At 35.5% G+C, this 17,008-nt stretch overlaps 1 protein-coding gene across 1 annotated transcript in view; it reads right to left on the bottom strand.

The window, feature by feature from the left end:
* Window positions 1-17,008, bottom strand: part of LOC150080676 (DCC-interacting protein 13-alpha-like) — a gene marked incomplete in the record, with an annotated part of 341,505 nt that overhangs the window by 100,433 nt on the left and 224,064 nt on the right. The window contains 2 exon segments of the mRNA XM_090381733.1: window positions 1,445-1,582; window positions 16,718-16,779. Of these exon segments, the coding sequence (XP_090237859.1) occupies window positions 1,445-1,582; window positions 16,718-16,779 (200 nt within the window).

Raw genomic sequence — 17,008 nt, 5'->3', positions numbered from 1 at the left:
TTCCACTGTGTCATCGGGAATAGAGTTGGGGAACAGATTGATAAGTCTATTGCAGAGCTACTTTTTGATCGAAGGTGGAAATGTGTGTGTGCCTTCATTCAAAATCACGAGGTTGTTCTCAACTAGCATTGTCACTGTAACAGGTATGCATCAGACATCCATGTAACTATTCACTGAATGCAATAATGGATTTGCTAAGGGGTGGTCTTGTCTAATCAATCTGATAGGTTACTATGATGCTGTGACCAAGGAATTGGATGCAAAACAAAAAATAATTTTGATATCATACACTTGGATTTCAGGAAGGTTTTTGATACTGTTGAACATAAAAGACTGCTGTATAAACTGGAGAAATGTGGCAATAAGGGCAAGTTACTGCTATTGATAAAAGGATGGTTAATTGGAAGAAGACAGAGCATGGTTATAATTGGACACTGCTCTTCGTGGACTAATGTTATCAGTGGAGTTATCCTAGGGTTCAATGCTGGGCCCATTGTTTTAAATATTTATTAATGACATTGATGTAGGTACATCAGGATTAATGTCAAAGTTTGCAGCGATACAAAGGTTGGCAGGGTGGTTAATGACGCAATGATGGTATGCTATTGCAACAAGATTTATAAAAATTAGGTTGATGTACTGAGATATGACAGTTGAAGTTTAAGACTGACAAAAGCAAGGTACTGCATTGGGAAGCAGTAATCTCAGAGTAATTTATGATCTGCATGGAACTACAATCAGGGTAGTAGAAAATGAAAAAGACCCAGAGGTAATTGTCAGTCAGATATGAATTTCTCTGAGAAGTGCAGACATGCTGCCAGGACAGCTCATGGAGTTTTGTCAATGATATACAGACACTTTTCTAGTAGGAATAAGGAGGTGATTATCCCTCTGTACAAGGCCACATCTAGAGTATTGTACACAGGTTTAGAGGCCTCGCTTTAGGAAGTATATTGATCTGCTGGAATGGGTGCAGAGAAGTGCAACCAGATTGGTGAAGGGAACACAAAAGGGTGCTCTTACCTAGAACGGCTTCAGTTCTGCAAATTGCAGCATCTGGGACTAGGCACCTGCAGGGTGATCTGGTTGAGGTGTTTAAGGCCTTGAATGGAAGAAATGGAGTAAGCTGAATGTGAATGGCATTCTTCCTCTTTCTGAGACTACACACATGAGGGGGCTCAAATTTAAGTTGAGGAAGGATGGTTGCAAGATAGATGTGTAGACATTTGCCTTCAACCAGCAAGTGGTTGATTGTTGGAATAGGCTTCCATATCTCTTGTTGTGGAAGTGGATGGTTTGAATAAATTCAAGGAAGAGCTAGACAAATTCTTGGAGGGTAAGAATTGGTGAAGTGTTTTTTTTTGGCTGATGCTATATAAGTTTGTTTTCTTGCATAATTTGTCACTACAACTACTACATAACATTACTGGTAAGAGAAACTTACGCTGGTGGGCCATCTCGAGATTTTTGCTTCTCTTTTTCTTCAGCTGGAGAAAACATATCAAACTGAATTGGAGTATCAGGCAACAAACTTTCCATAGAAGAAGCAGGTGTAGATGATACTGATTTGTCCACTTGGTCACTGCAAAAAAAAAAAAAAAAAAAAAAAAAAAGCAATAATAGTTTTCTTAGAAGAGTGAATTATTACTAAGCAGTTCTAATATAAGGTGCTACAAACTGGATATACTAAAAAGAAAACTAAATAAATCTATTATATGCAGCAGCAGCAAATAACACACACACACACACACACACACACACACACACACACACACACACACACACACACACACACACACACACACCTACCTAGTGAAGTTTCACTCAGAAATAGGTATTAAAGTGTTACAATCATAAATTTTAAGGTATAGTAATATATACTATTACTATAATATGTACATGTTAATAGTAATATGCACATGAAAACAGCTTAATAAATTAGTTATTATTGTATAAATTATCTAAAATAAACAAAACACAAAAACTTTTAGATATTATCTTAGATAGCAATGTAATAAAAAAATTAAGTTTCATTTTCTCCTGCACTTGAATTTCATTTTCCATCATATAGACAGTGTGTTTTAATTGAAAGGCATGGGGGGGGGTTGTCTTGTTTTTCAGGTTTAGGCTATCTATTGTCTGAGCCATTTTTGTCACATCTGGGTGAATTTTAATACCAAATTTCTGAATTTGGTGTCAAAATTAAATATAGTATTATGGTTTAGATTTTATAATCTCTAAATATAAATTTTGTCTGACTGACTTTTTTTTTTTTTTTTTCCCCATGGGAAAGTTGTTTTTTTTTTGTTCAATTTTTTTTGAACAAAAAAAAAAATAATAAAAAAAATAAATAAATAATATAAAAATAACAGTTTTAGCAAGGGCAGATTCAGTAAAAACTGATCTTATACAGTCAACTATGCTCTACAGCTAAATGTAAACAGTAACGACTAAGCATTACATACATTTTTGATTTTTTCTTCAAATACAATCAGTTCACATTTGTTTCAAAAGTATAAAAAAGACTATTTTAAATTAAACTGGGGACAGGGAACAACTTTTATATTTAGAAAAAAGCAGCTGATCAGATAAAAAATATTAGAAATTGTAAAATCTTAACAGTAACACTTAGACAAGCTGTAACACCCAATTCAAAAACTTAACCCCCCCCCAAAGGTACAGATGACAAATAGCCTAAACCTAAAAATCAGAAAGATAGACCCAGTGCCTTTATAATTGAAACATCCTATATATAATGTTTTATATAAAACCATTCAGCAATCCAAAATGTATTATATATATACTATGTAACCAAAAGTATTCAGATAAAAGACAGTGTACTGTGTCAGAAATCCCCCCCATGCATGCATATTGGCTCAGACATACAAATATAAATCTTATGATTTTGCTGTGAAACACCAAATCAGTATAAGTCATAGGTTAGAACTCTGAGACTTTTAACGTAGTATGGTAGTTGGATATCACATCAGTAACTTTCAGTGCATGCAACTGCATTTGAACCACCCAAATCCTTTGTAGCAGATGTTTTTCAAAGATAGAAGGCCACAGTTGATACCACAAAGAAGAAAAGGTCTGAACAGTTTCTCAAACTCTTAGAATGTGTTCAATAGACTAAAAAGAGGGTATCTGTACCTCTTGCATTTCATCTGGGAAAATCATACAGCAGGTCCAAAAGGCCACAGGAACATCCATTAGTAGATCAACCATTCACAGTCATGGTAGGACAGCTGCACATAAACCTAATATTACAGTCACCATTGTGAAACGGTGTTTAGAGCAATGTCACTCCTAATGTCTATGGATTCTAGAACAGTGGCAGATGGTGCTACAGAATGGCAATCTTGTTACATGATGTCTCCTTCTGCTGAATGTGTTTGGGTATGGAGATAGTCCAGAGTTTACTTTCTGCTGGAGTGTACTGTTATAAGCATGCAGTTTGGTGAAGATAGTTTGATATAATGGGTTGTGTTAGCTGGTTCAGACATGATCTGTTTTGTGCTGCTTTTTATGTTTTCTTATTTCATTACTGCTTTTCCTTCTGCATGGAAATTCTTGCATCCAACCAGTTCCTTAAAAGATGGCAACTTTTTCCCTTCCAATTATTGTTCCACAGCACTTATATCTACTCTTTAAAAAATAAGAGAAATCCATTAACCACCAAATCTTATTATATCTCAGAACCTTCCAACTGATCAATGATCGCCAGTATGAATTCCATCAGTGCCAATCCACTGGTGATATACTGGCTTACGTTATTTATCTGGACAAATTCAATTAAAATGTTTGATGAAACTCAAGCTGTTGTTCTTGACATTTCCAATGCTTTTGACTTTGTTTAGCATAAGAACTGGATGGTACTATAATAAACTGTCCTGCTACAACAAATCTAGAAAAGGCAAAGTATTTTCAGATTTTGATGCTTAGGCGGCAGTCTCAATGGGAAATGAATTCCATGGGATCTACTACAAAGTCATTCCCAAATGTTAATTTTGTAAATAAAGTTAACCCTTAAATGGTTTGCACCAGGCATGTACCAAACCTTCTAACCAGTCATGGATCAATAAAAAGACTTGCCAAATTTAATCTCATGATTTCAAACAGTTGCATGTTTGGTAGTAAGGAAGACTGGATTCATAAGTTGTTTAACTGTTCAACATAATGATCTATAAGGCAGCAATTGTTTGCGGCTGCCAGAAATTTAGTTCTAGGTCAAGAGAAATCTTTACTGGCTGCCAAAGAAAATTTTGGGTAAACTGTTTGATTTAAGAATTTTGATATAATTGTTTATACAAATTTTGTAAATTATGTTACTTCCAATGTTTAGGCCTGTCTTTGTGCAGTCTTGCTGATTTATTACTTTATTAGAAAACTTGTTTCTTATGTTGTTACTAGAATGTTACACTTTTTAACTGATGTTAATATTCCTGAATCTTTAATCTTACCTTAATCTCTGGTGAACTTCAAGCAATTGAACTTAGTAACTTTTAGAAGATAGTTATCCTAGTTTATGCAGTTTACATTGTGTGCTTGACTTTGCCTACCTCAACCTGGGTCTACATATATATATTACATCACTATACATTTTGTTTTTGTCAAGACTTTTTACTCCACTGAATTCTTTAACCAGATAATTTGTTTATAATTTTATTTTTGTAATGTATTGGGAAAATTAGTTCATATTAAGAGTTTATTTTTCATGTCATATGTTATGTACATTTGTATATGATTGCCTTAACTTTATGTTATGGCAATAAGTTAAGCTGGCAATATGAAAAGTCTATTTCTTGCTAGCTCCCCTTTGGGGCAAGATTTGCTGGACATCAGATTTCTTGTTGGTAGGATTTGCTGGTACCACTGGATTGGGCTCCTAGTGGTACAAGATTTTGCTGGCTTCCACTAGTGTTGCACTTCTACCAGCATATGTGGGATTATCACAATTGAATCCACTGGTCTTGTCTATTTGGGTGGAACTGATAATGAAGAGTAGAGGCCTGCTGTTTATGGCAGGATGGGAACCAGGAAGTGACTGACCTGATGTCTGCTGCTTTCTGTTGCTAAGTGGTCAGTTAATAACATATCAACACTTCCCACATTATTCACACATCTCTACATGACTGGCATTTAAAGAGTTTTGTACGAAAGAGTTTATGGCAGAGCTGACCTAACTCTTAGGTGCTGCCTAAGAGAGGGCACATGCACACATACATCCCACATATCTATTATTTTACTTTATTATTAATCCTCCCCCTTATCTCAGGAGGTGGCATTTCCTGGCCTCCAGATCTTTTGAATTGAAGATATGTGATTGGATGAGCCAAAATGGTACAGGATTACTACTATCCATAAGACTTGTTCTACTATTACCACCTATGGATCTGGGAATGCTGATACCTACAGGACTTACAATGTACCTACGGGTGCAGCATTTAATCCACTAAGGACAGCATGCATATTGTCGTGGCCTGCTTCCTGTAGTATTGATGGGTAGTGGAAGCAGCCCTCCTAGTGAATGTTGCTTCCTGGTAATAGAGTGGCCAGAAATGGCTAAACAACAACACATTGCATTTCCAGCTATTTTACAGAGTTATGTATCATCAGAGTGTACAAAGGCAGAGTTGAACTAACATTCTGGAGCTGCCATATATAAGACTAATGCATGTTTGGAATAAAGATCTTCTAAACAAGTTCCCATCTGATTGGACTGCCATCTGTTTTTTGCAATTGGGTAACCAGCTTTCTCTGACTGCTTGCTGCTGGTGATGATAGATGGATTGTCATCTAACTTTTCAACTAATGTTAGTGTCCCTGTTGGTTCAGTTCCTTCTCCCACTCTTTTCTTCATGTATACTAAATGGCCTTCTTTCACTGAGTGCAAATCCAATTCATAGTTTTGCTGATGAACAAACAATTCAAAGTCTCAAATATCTACAACAATTCTTTAAATGACAGTCTACAGGTAAGTTTTCATTACCCACTGTAGAATGGGTTAATAAAGACTTAGTTAGCTTCAATCCTTTTAAAACTGAGTCGTGACTTATTTTTCACAAAAGAGTGTGGCTCGTACTCTCATCTTTGATGAAACTCAGATTTCTAGAAAAGGTCATATCTCTCTTTTGGAATCATCCTGACTTCTATTTTCCCTTGGCATAAGCACATCACAAATATTGCTACATAACAAAAAGTGGATTTATTTATTTATTTATTATTTTTTATTTTTTTATTTTTTTGGCTCTCAGCCTTATTTTTCTTGTAAACGGCTACTGACTCTGTAAAAATCTTATATACACCCTAAAAGGAATAATGTTCTACATCTGAAGTACTGATCTCAAAATCTTATCACAAACTTCTACTATTAAAAAGAGGTAGTCAGATTAAATATCTGCAGAAATATCTGCAGTCAGGTTAATTAGCAATTAACCTGACTGCAGATATTTCTGCAGGTACTGTTCTCAATTGGCATCTGTAACAGCACTGCCCTCTTCCAAACCAGTCTGAACATGTGGCTTAGCCAGCCGAAATCCATTCACCACCCAACTCTAAATTCACAGAACTAACTTTATCCCTTCCCTGTTTATTCCTTCTATTTCTGTTCTCTGGGACAACCTTTCTTCACAGCTATTCCCTGAAAATTATAATTTGCAGAAACTGAAGTCTACTGTATTTTTTGTCTTCTCAGCCTTCAAATCCATGCATGATATTAAGCATTATTGGTTCTAATACCTTTTGTGTTTGGGATTTTCATTTAAAAAAAAAAAAGTATGTGCAAGTATCAATTTTTGTGCCTTTAAAAGGTCACTAAAATTTCATGGAACTATTCTACAATTCAATAAACTTTTGTGTCTGCCAACATATCCTAGTCCTGTTCCACTTATATCTATTACAGAATTTAAAAGAGTAAGAGATTACCTCAATCCTTTGCGTAGAATGCTTCCAGTCAATGATTTACAAATGTAAAGAATAAAATAAACAGATAAAATAATTTAATGAATTCTTTCACTCATAGAGATATGACCGATTTGACGCGCAATGGAATCGAAAGCCGAGAGTCCCCATCCGTCCCAGAAACACATCAAACCAACTCAGCAAGACCACGGACTGTGAGAAGACATTGTGTCGGAATAAATAATTAAAATTGAAAAACCACTTATGAGAATAAATAATTAAAATCACAATTAAAAATTTGGATGAACACACAAATTAAATGAAATTCACAGCTTTTCCCTTCCTTAAGCAGACAACACTTTGATTGATCGCCGTGTTCACAAGATGGAAATATCGCGAAGTGTGTGTTAGGCTCTTAAATGGAGAGATTATTTGTATTGATGCATACCTAAAATAGACCAGAAATCTGAAATTAGATAAGGACATCATACATTGATAGAATTTTTGTGTAGTTTCATTTTAAGAGTTTCAGCAATCAATAATTTTATGTAATTATGTTGTATGCTTAAAATTTTTGCTTCATTGAATAGGAATATGTGACCTTCATTGATGGCATTAAAGGCCATTCTGACGTGGTTGCATGCGATGTTGCTTGACGCATAAATCTAGAGTACACCAAGTCAACCTTCGTACAATGAATCGCACTGACTACACGAAATCTTGTATACCAGATCATTTACCGGCACTGAGCAGGAAGGAAGAACTGTGTGATTTTTTAATATATTATGGAGCTTCTGCATAGGCCTGGCTATAATTTTGAATTCTGCATTTTTAAAGAGAGTTTATTGAGTTGCTTGTACCATTGTTCGACATATGGTATAGAAATAAAGTGTTTTTTATTTGTTTTATTAATAGGTATTATATTTTCTGTCTTATTTTTAGCTTGTAATCTGATTTGATTTATAATGGAGAGTGGATAGCCTCTATTTAAAAACCTCTTGGTTAGTGTATCAATTTCTAAGTGTAAGGTGGGTTCAGAAGTAGAATATTTGTAAGCGTTAAAGAACTGGCTAAATATTATGGACCGCTTATAAGTAAAGGGACGATAACGTCTATAATGCAGGTACATCCCTGTGTTGGGGGGTTTTTGGTAAACGCTAAATTATATTTTTTTGCATGTTTCATGTAAGAGTGAAATTTAAGAATAGAGCTTTTGTTTCTATATGTTCTTCCTCCAATGTAAAATGTAGTCTCGTATGAATGTTGTTAAATACCTGTAGAATGTCCTGAGTGGTATCATGATCCGTTATAACAAGTACATCATCAATATATCTCCCGTAGTAAGTAATGCGGGGGAGAAGTGGTGTTAAATGTATGTGCTCAATATTAGCAAGATAGATTTCTGCTATTAGGCTGCTCAGGTTCAAACCCATAGGTAATCCAAAAATCTGTTTGCATATAGTGTCTTTAAAAGTGAAATAATTTGCTTCAAGTAGGAGCTTGATTAATTGGAAAATTTCTTTTCTGGGTAATTTAGTGTGATTTATCATGATGGTATCGTTGTTTAACAATTCCAACACTACACTGAGAGCATAGTTTACATTTATATTAGTGTACAAGGAAGTGACATCTAACTAATATAATTTTTCATTATCGCCAAGCTTGACATCTTTAACACTATTAAATAGAGTGCCATAGTTTTTTATACCGAATTTTATCATCTGTCTAAACAGTTTTATGATGTTATATAAGTGTGCAGCTAAGTGTGAAAATGCTGAAGTTTAACTTTTCCGAAAAGTACAGAAATATTATAAGTCCTATTTTAATTGGGCCATAGAAATAAAATCACTCTTACAGTATGCAGTTAGGGTTTTGTTATATTGGTTTACTAAATTCGTAAATATAGACGGGTCTATCTCCCTGTAGGTGGAACAGTCCGATATAACAAGAGTCCAATTTGCTAATATAGTCCAATTTATTCAGATTAACTACTGTGCCTCCTTTATCTGCTCTTTGGATGACAATATCTTTGTTTCCTCTAAGATTACGCAATGAATCTGGGTAACCGAAGATTTTTGGAGTTATTAACTACCTGATTGACTTGCTGGACCAACAAGTCTTTTTTTTTTTGCGGAATGTTGCAGAGACCAAACTGAAAATCTATCACAAATTGTTTCTTGGGGAGTTTACGAGGGGGTAAATTAAAATTCAGTCCCTTCAAAAGGAGTGAGATCTGATCCACAGAGAATACGTATGAAGACAGATTAGTAACTTGTTTATATGTCACCTCATTATATGTATAATGTGATGGAGAAGGACGTATGTAAGGTGGATTTGTGTTATGTGTAGCCTCATTCTCTTTATGTGTAGGAATAGTAGAAGTGCCTGTGTGTGTTTGAGTGTGCACTTGCGTAAATGTGTCTGGATTGTTAGTGGGTATATTGCATCTGTACAAGGGGGGGTTGAGCCCGATTTGAAACTGTTAATAATGCATTTAATTTATTTGAGTGCCTATTTTTTTTATGTCAATGGCTAATGTGTCCTGTCTCAAATCTATGAAGGATTTCAAAACGGTTCTCCCCTGCATTACTTACTATGGGAGATATATTGATGATGTACTTGTTATAATGGATCATGACACCACTCAGGACATTCCACAGGTATATAAAAACATTCATATGAGACTACATTTTACATTGGAGGAATAACATATAGAAACAAAAGCTCTAAATTTCACTTTTACACGAGACATGCAAAAAATGCAATTTAGCATTTATTGAAAACCCACCAACGCCCAACACGGGGATGTACCTGCATTATAGAAGTTATCATCCATTTACTTATAAGAGGTCCATAATATTTAACCAGTTCTTTAACACTTACAAATATTCTACTTCTGAACTCACCTTACACTTAGAAATTGATACACTAGCCAACAGGTTTTTAAATAGAGGCTATCCACTCTCCATTATAAATCAAATCAGATTACAAGCTAAAAACAAGACAGAAAATATGATACCTATTAATAAAACAAATAAAAAACACTATTTCTATACCATACTTCAAACAATGGTACAAGCAACTGAATAAACTCTTTAAAAATACAGAATTAAAATTATAGCCGGGCCTAAGCAGAAGCACCGGAAATATATTAAAAAAAAAAAAAAAAATCGCACAGCTCTTCCTTCTTGCTCGGTACAGGTAACTGATCCTGTATACAAGGTTTCTCGTAGTCAGTGCAATTCATTGTATGAAGGGTTGACTCGGTGCACTCTAGATTTACACATCAAGCAACACACCGCTTTGGTGCGCCCAACCGCATTGGAATTGGCCTTTCATGCCACCAATGAAGGTCACATATTCCTATTCAATGAAGCAAAAATTTTAAGCATACAACATAATTACATAAAATTATTGATCGCTGAAACTCTTGAAATGAAACAACACAAAAATTCTATCAATGTGCGACGTCCTTACCTAATTTCTGGTCTTTTTTATGTCAATTATTCTGGTCAATACAAATAATCTCTCCATTTAAGATCCTAAAACACACTGCGATATTTCCATCCTGTGAACATAGCGATCAGTCAAAAAACATTGTCTGCTTAAGGAAGGGAAAAATTGTGAATTCTGTTTAATTTGTTTGTTCATTCAAATTTTTAATCGTGATTTTAATTATTTATTCTCATAAGCAGTTTTCCGATTTCAATTATTTATTCTGACACAACGTCTTCTCACAATCGTGGTTTTGCTGAGTTGGTTTGATGCATTTCGGGGTCGGATGGGGCTCTTGACTTTCGATTCCATTGCTCGTCTAATCCGTAATATCTCTATGAGTGAAAGAATTCATTAAATTATTTTATTCGTTACCTTTGGAGAGCATTGACTGGAAGCATTCTATGCAAAAGATTGAGGTAATCTTCTACTCTTTTCAATATATTGTAATAACGTAGAAGTTATTGAGCCTTGCAGCTTTGTGTTTTTACTAATCCATTGCAGAATATATTTCATGTTTCTCTAACGTTTGAATCACTCAGAATTACAATCTCCTGTGGGACTAGCACCTTCACTTGGTGATTTGTTCCAGAGAGCAGGCATCAATTTGTGTTGTGCATTTAAGAACCAAATGAGTCTCCATTTAATGTAGACCCAAGAACAAAATGAGTCTCCTGATTTAATCCTCTGCAGGACATCAACTCTTTTTCTCAGGCATTATTGTTCATCAAAATACTGAATTTTCAGTTCATTATTTCACTCTTTTGCATATAATGCACACAACTGGATATCAGTGGCACAACTTATTATATCATGCTAGAAACATCACCAAATAAATGGCCACAGTCAGTGCGAGCAACAAGACCTTTAACAATAAAACTGTCTGCAAAAATTCTGCTGAGTTACACCACCACAAGTCATCAAGCTAACCTAAATCTCAGCTCTAACCAAAGTTACATCTAAAAAATTAAGTTATCAATAATAATATGCTACCCCATGATGACAAAATAAATAAAAATTATTTATAAGATGAAATACTTTTTAAACTATTCAACACAACAATTTTAAATATCAAATTATGATGCTAATTGAATTTTATCATAAACCAGACTGTTGTGCTGCAACAGTCTGGTTTATGATAGTACTGCAAAATTAGGAAACCTCCACTGAGTTCAATGGTAATCACACTTAAGTTGTCTGCTAAAATACAGTAGCACTTAACTCTAGGTGACAAAAGTTGAGAACCACTATCATAAACTATCAACTGAATTGATGTTCATAACTTCTGAAATACCACTAACTATTCCAAACTACAGTAAAAAAAAGAAAAAAAAATCTATAAAATAAACTAAAATACTATTAGAAATATCATATGACACTGCACTACATTATAAAAATTTATAGACTATGATTTTGTAAAAACTGCCAAGCAAATGTTTATACCAGCAAACGAAAGTTAAAGCTTAGATAAGAATTTAAATTTAATGTGAATTTTGAACTCCTCATCTCATTAAAAAAATAAACATACCTATTAATCAGAGTGATAAAAATTACATTGCAAATTTGAAACAACTGACCAAAAAAGCACTAAAATTTAAATAGAAATTAACCCACATCGTTGTAGCTGTGATATGGGGCCATTTAAATCAATATCCTCTCATTGATACAAAGTTAGTAATGAAAATTTTGAGTGGAAGGAACAGCGAATTGCATAAGCTGAATCCTGAACTCTACTCACAGGAGTCCCGCAACTCCTAAGATTTTTTATGGAAATGGGTCTGGGAAATGCTGTGCTAAAGCAAAACGCTAAGGCCTAGTTTACAGATGACTTCACCTGCTGTAGTAGGGTAACGTATATGGATTGGAGGTTAAATGACTCCTCTGGTTGGACTGGGATTTGTTCCAACTTTTGTAAGATATCTTTGGTATGTCTGATTGCAAAAAGGATTTCAGGACAATATACAGACTATAAGCTGGTGAGCACCTGGATATTGCCTTGAATGGAATTTTACATCAATGATTAGCCTGTCTGTGAATCTCTCTGTTTATGCATTAAAATTTGAATCATGGTCAGTGCTAATGAAGCTATCGAACTACTAGGTAACACTAACCTATTTTAAAACTGCACATTGAGGGAACCTCAATATAAGGTTTTAAACTCTAACATAATCAAACTTATGTTAGCGTACATACTGAACTATCTAACTTTACTGGATAACTTTCCATAACACACAACTTGAGGTGAGCGGATGCGCTTATTCAGGGCTCCTCGGTTAAGTGGTTTACTTTTGGAGAGTGGTTTTAAATATTTGATTTATTTAGATATTGTTGGATTATTTTGTTATAGGTTTTCCTGTAACAGTTTGATTTTAATAATATTATAGTAATATTATAATATTACTAATATTATTAATACTATTATGGGTGAGTAATGATTTAATCCGTTGTGGAACCTGTGGAATGTTTTCCAAGGTCGACCTGGTGACTAATCCTACCTCACCTGGGGAATCTTTTCTTTGTGATCGATGTAAGGAGTGCACCAATCTTAAATTACAATTTGGTGTACTGATGGAAAAATTTGAGTCCCTGAAAAAACGGGTGCTTGCCCTCGAGAATAATGCATCTGGGAGCTCGTCAGGGACTCAAGACTCCAGCAATCTACCAAGTGATGCACACCCGATTCGAGCCTCAAAACAGAAAAACCAAGTGCAAACTACTCTGGTTAAAAAGGACATTGTTTTATTAGGAGACTCCATTGTCAGGGAAATGGGGAATATTTTTTGTAATAAGGATAGGTGGAGTAGAACCAGGGTATGTCTGCCGGGAGCAACTATTGATGATGTCACCAATAAATTATCAGATTTTAAAGGGGGTAAAGAGAATATTATTATTCATGTGGGGACTAATGATATTAAACGTACACGATCTGACGATTTGTTGGATAGATACAGGACCATGCTGAGGAAATGTCGCGAGCTAGGCCATAATGTCTATGTGACTGCAATTCTGCCCAGACACAATAGGAGGGATTATATGTTAAGAGCCTTGTGGATTAACTCAAGACTTGAAGGAATCTGCAAGGCTTTAGGGGGGAAATTTCTATCAGCATGGCCCACACTTGTAGGTAGAAGGAATTTGTTTTGTAGAGATGGGATACACTTAAACAAAGGTGGTGCAAAAGTTTTTGCCAGTATTATTGAGGATACCTTAAAGGTTCAGGGAAACTGCTAGTTAGGGGGGTTGAGGGTAATACTGACACACGTTTATCTGATAATATTGGTCAAAGTAACTCTTGCACATACCTTAAGAGTTCTTATCTGTTACCCCAACTGGACGTATTATCTAGATGTTCTGGGGGCAGAAACGTTTCACGTGAGCGGGTAGCTAATATCAGGGAAGAGAGCCTAAAAAATTTCAAGGGTTGTTAAATATACAAGAACAGTAAATCTTAATTGTTTATACAGTAACGTTAGAAGTGTTGTCAATAAAATGAGCGAATTCGAACTGCTGGTTAAAACAAGTAACGCGGACATAATAGGGCTTACAGAGACGTGGTGCCACCCGGAAATTGGGGATGATGAGTTTAAGTACGGCTTGTATAATGTATTTAGGAAGGATAGGGTAGATAGAAGGGTTGGTGGGGTAATGCTTCTTATCAGAAGCAGCCTGAGTGCGACGATAGCTTTCCCAGATTCAGACATTTCACATGCTAGTGAGATTTCATATGTGAGATAGTTGGAAACAAAGGTATAATGCGAGTAGGAGTAATCTACAGTCCAGGTGATTGTGAAGATTATGACAAAAGCCTCTACATGCAAATGGAATGGGCAAATAAGCGTCAATGCCTTATTATGGGTGATTTCAATTTGCCTCTAATTGATTGGAGTAAATGGGAAGGAAACTCGACATGGGGAACAAAATTTTTAAATCAACTAGATGACTGTTATTTGTATCAACATGTCGGAAAGTACTAGAGAAAAGAATATCCTAGACCTCATCATCACACATGAATCAGATGACATAACAGGGCTGACAGTAGAGGAACCAGTAGCAGGAAGTGATCACGGAGTTCTACGGTGGATGATGACGAGAGAGGTAGCAGAAGTAAAAGGCAAAGGAATGGGTTTTAATTTCAGAAAAGGAAATTACGATGCCTTAAGGTACTACATGGCCTCTATTAACTGGGTAGATATCGTGCAGAAAATGAATACATTTGAAATGTGGTACACTTTTAAAACATTAATCACAGATGCCTTGAATGCGTATACACCATTAAAAAAATACTCCATGAGGAGGGTTCCAAGTTGGATGAATAGTGAAGTTGCCACATTACTTGAGCAGAAAAAGGTAGCATGGAAAGGTTACAGGGCAATAAAAAGTACTGAAGCCTATAACAGCTACAAGGTGATGTGTAATAGAGTCACAGAAAAGGTTCGACAGGCAAAGGCAGTTTATGAGAAATCACTAGCAAACAGAGCAAGGGGGGGGGGAAGAATTCTTCACATATATAAATGCCAAGAAGAGCAGGACAAACCAGATCGGACCTTTATGTAAGGGAAAGGGGATAGTATTAAATACACCAGCTGCTGTTGCAGATGAACTCAACAGTTATTTTGCATCGATATTTACAAATGAAAAACCTTTTGTGGCAATGGGAAATTGTGGGAGCGAAGTTAAAAAATATGTAATTAATGATATTGAAATTTCGCAAGATTATTTAATGAAAAAACTTTCGAGCCTACAGACTAGTAAGGCTCCTGGAGTTGATGGAGATATAATCTTAAGGGAGGCAGCAAGCCAGTGCATTGAACCATTGAAGATAATTTTGCGAGCATCACTAGACTCTGGGGAGATTCCCTTGGATTGGAAAAGTGCAAATGTATCTCCCATACATAAGGGTGGCTCTAAAAGTGAAGTTAGAAATTATTGACCTGTCAGTCTGACTTCAGTAGTAGGGAAAATCACGGAGGCAATGATCAAGGGTGGAATTCAGGATCATTTGTATCGAATTGAAATTCTCAAGGATACTCAGCATGGTTTTGTAAAGGGAAAATCATGTTTAACAAATCTGGTTCGCTATTTCGAAAGGGTCACTCACGAGCTGTATTTAGGGAATAATTTCGACATTGTTTATTTAGATTTCAGCAAAGCTTTTGACTCAGTCCCACATGAGCGGTTGCTTTATAAGATGGAACAGGTTGGAATCACTGGAAAAATCCTTACATGGATAGAAGGATGGCTTCAGGGCAGGAAGCAGAGGGTTGTGATAAATGGCTATTCCTCAGATTGGGTTGATGTAAGAAGTGGGATTACCCAAGGATCAGTATTAGGACCACTGTTGTTTTTAATTTTCATAAACAACATTGATGAAGGGATAGAGGGCGTGATGTCTAAATTTGCAGATGATGTTAAAATTGGTAGAGTAGTTAATGATCATTGTCAAGCTGAGCTTCTTCAGAGAGACCTAGATAGAATTCAGGAATGGTCAGAAAAATGGCAGCTATGCAACTTATACACTTAGTGGAGTTCAACTAAACCCAGTACTGGAGGAAAGGGACTTGGGTGTTACGATACGGTCAGACATGAAATTCTCTGAGTATTGTAAACAGGTTGCAAGGAATGCCCATGGTGTCCTATCGATGATTTATCGAACTTTTGCAAGTAGAGATAGGGACGTGATAATCCCATTATATAAGACTTATGTTAGACCACACTTGGAATACTGTGTTCAAGTATGGAGACCGCACCTAAAGAAAGACATCGAGCTTCTTGAAAGGATGCAAAGATGGGTAACTCGCCTGGTGAGATCGGCAAAATGGCGTCCTTATGAAGAAAGACTTCGAATATGTGGGTTACAGAGTTTGGAAACTAGACACCTTAGAGGAGATTTGATTGAGGTGTTTAAGGCTTTGAGAGGCACCAGTAAAATGAATGAGGATGAAATTTTCAAGATTATAAATGATGCTAGAACTACGGGACATAAATTTAAGTTACGGGGGGAAATGTTTAGATTGGACTGCAGGAAGTTTTATTTTAGCCAGCGAGTTATAAATTACTGGAATAAGTTGCCTTCATAGGTGGTAGAGGCCGACAGTTTGGGGAAATTCAAAGGTCATCTGGATAGTACTTTCGGGTAAGGGAAGCGCATAGGATGATAGGTTTAATTTCCTTTTTTTTTTTATTAATTATTATTATTTATTATTATTATTTATTTTTTTTTATCATTGTTTTGTTCGGAATTTTTTTTTTTTTTTTTGGCTGGTGCAGCATAAGCCATAGGCTTTCTTGCACCATGCGGCCATTACTAATACTAACTTACCCATTACTACTGCTTCTGTGATGAACTGGAGCTGAGAGTACATTAATCTTTTCCCTGGACTGCTGAAAGACAAATTTCATCATACAGTTGTAATCCATAAAGGTTTGTTTATGTGAAGTTAAAACATATATAGTTTTGAATTGGAAAATTTACTAAAGCAACAATTCTATAGATGATTAATCTGGAGAAAATATAAGAAGTTATCAACAGTGTACAAGGTATGATCAAAAAATTCAAGAACTAATATCTGAGAAATGATAGTTTATTAACTATTTACGTGGATCTCCTTTG

Source organism: Mastigoproctus giganteus, chromosome 9 (genome assembly GCF_048544385.1).
Source record: "Mastigoproctus giganteus isolate SK-2022 chromosome 9, ASM4854438v1, whole genome shotgun sequence".
NCBI classification, from domain to species: Eukaryota; Metazoa; Arthropoda; class Arachnida; order Uropygi; family Thelyphonidae; genus Mastigoproctus; species Mastigoproctus giganteus.
The sequence above is the reverse complement of the archived record's forward strand: the minus strand, read 5'-3'. Positions and strand labels throughout refer to the sequence as shown.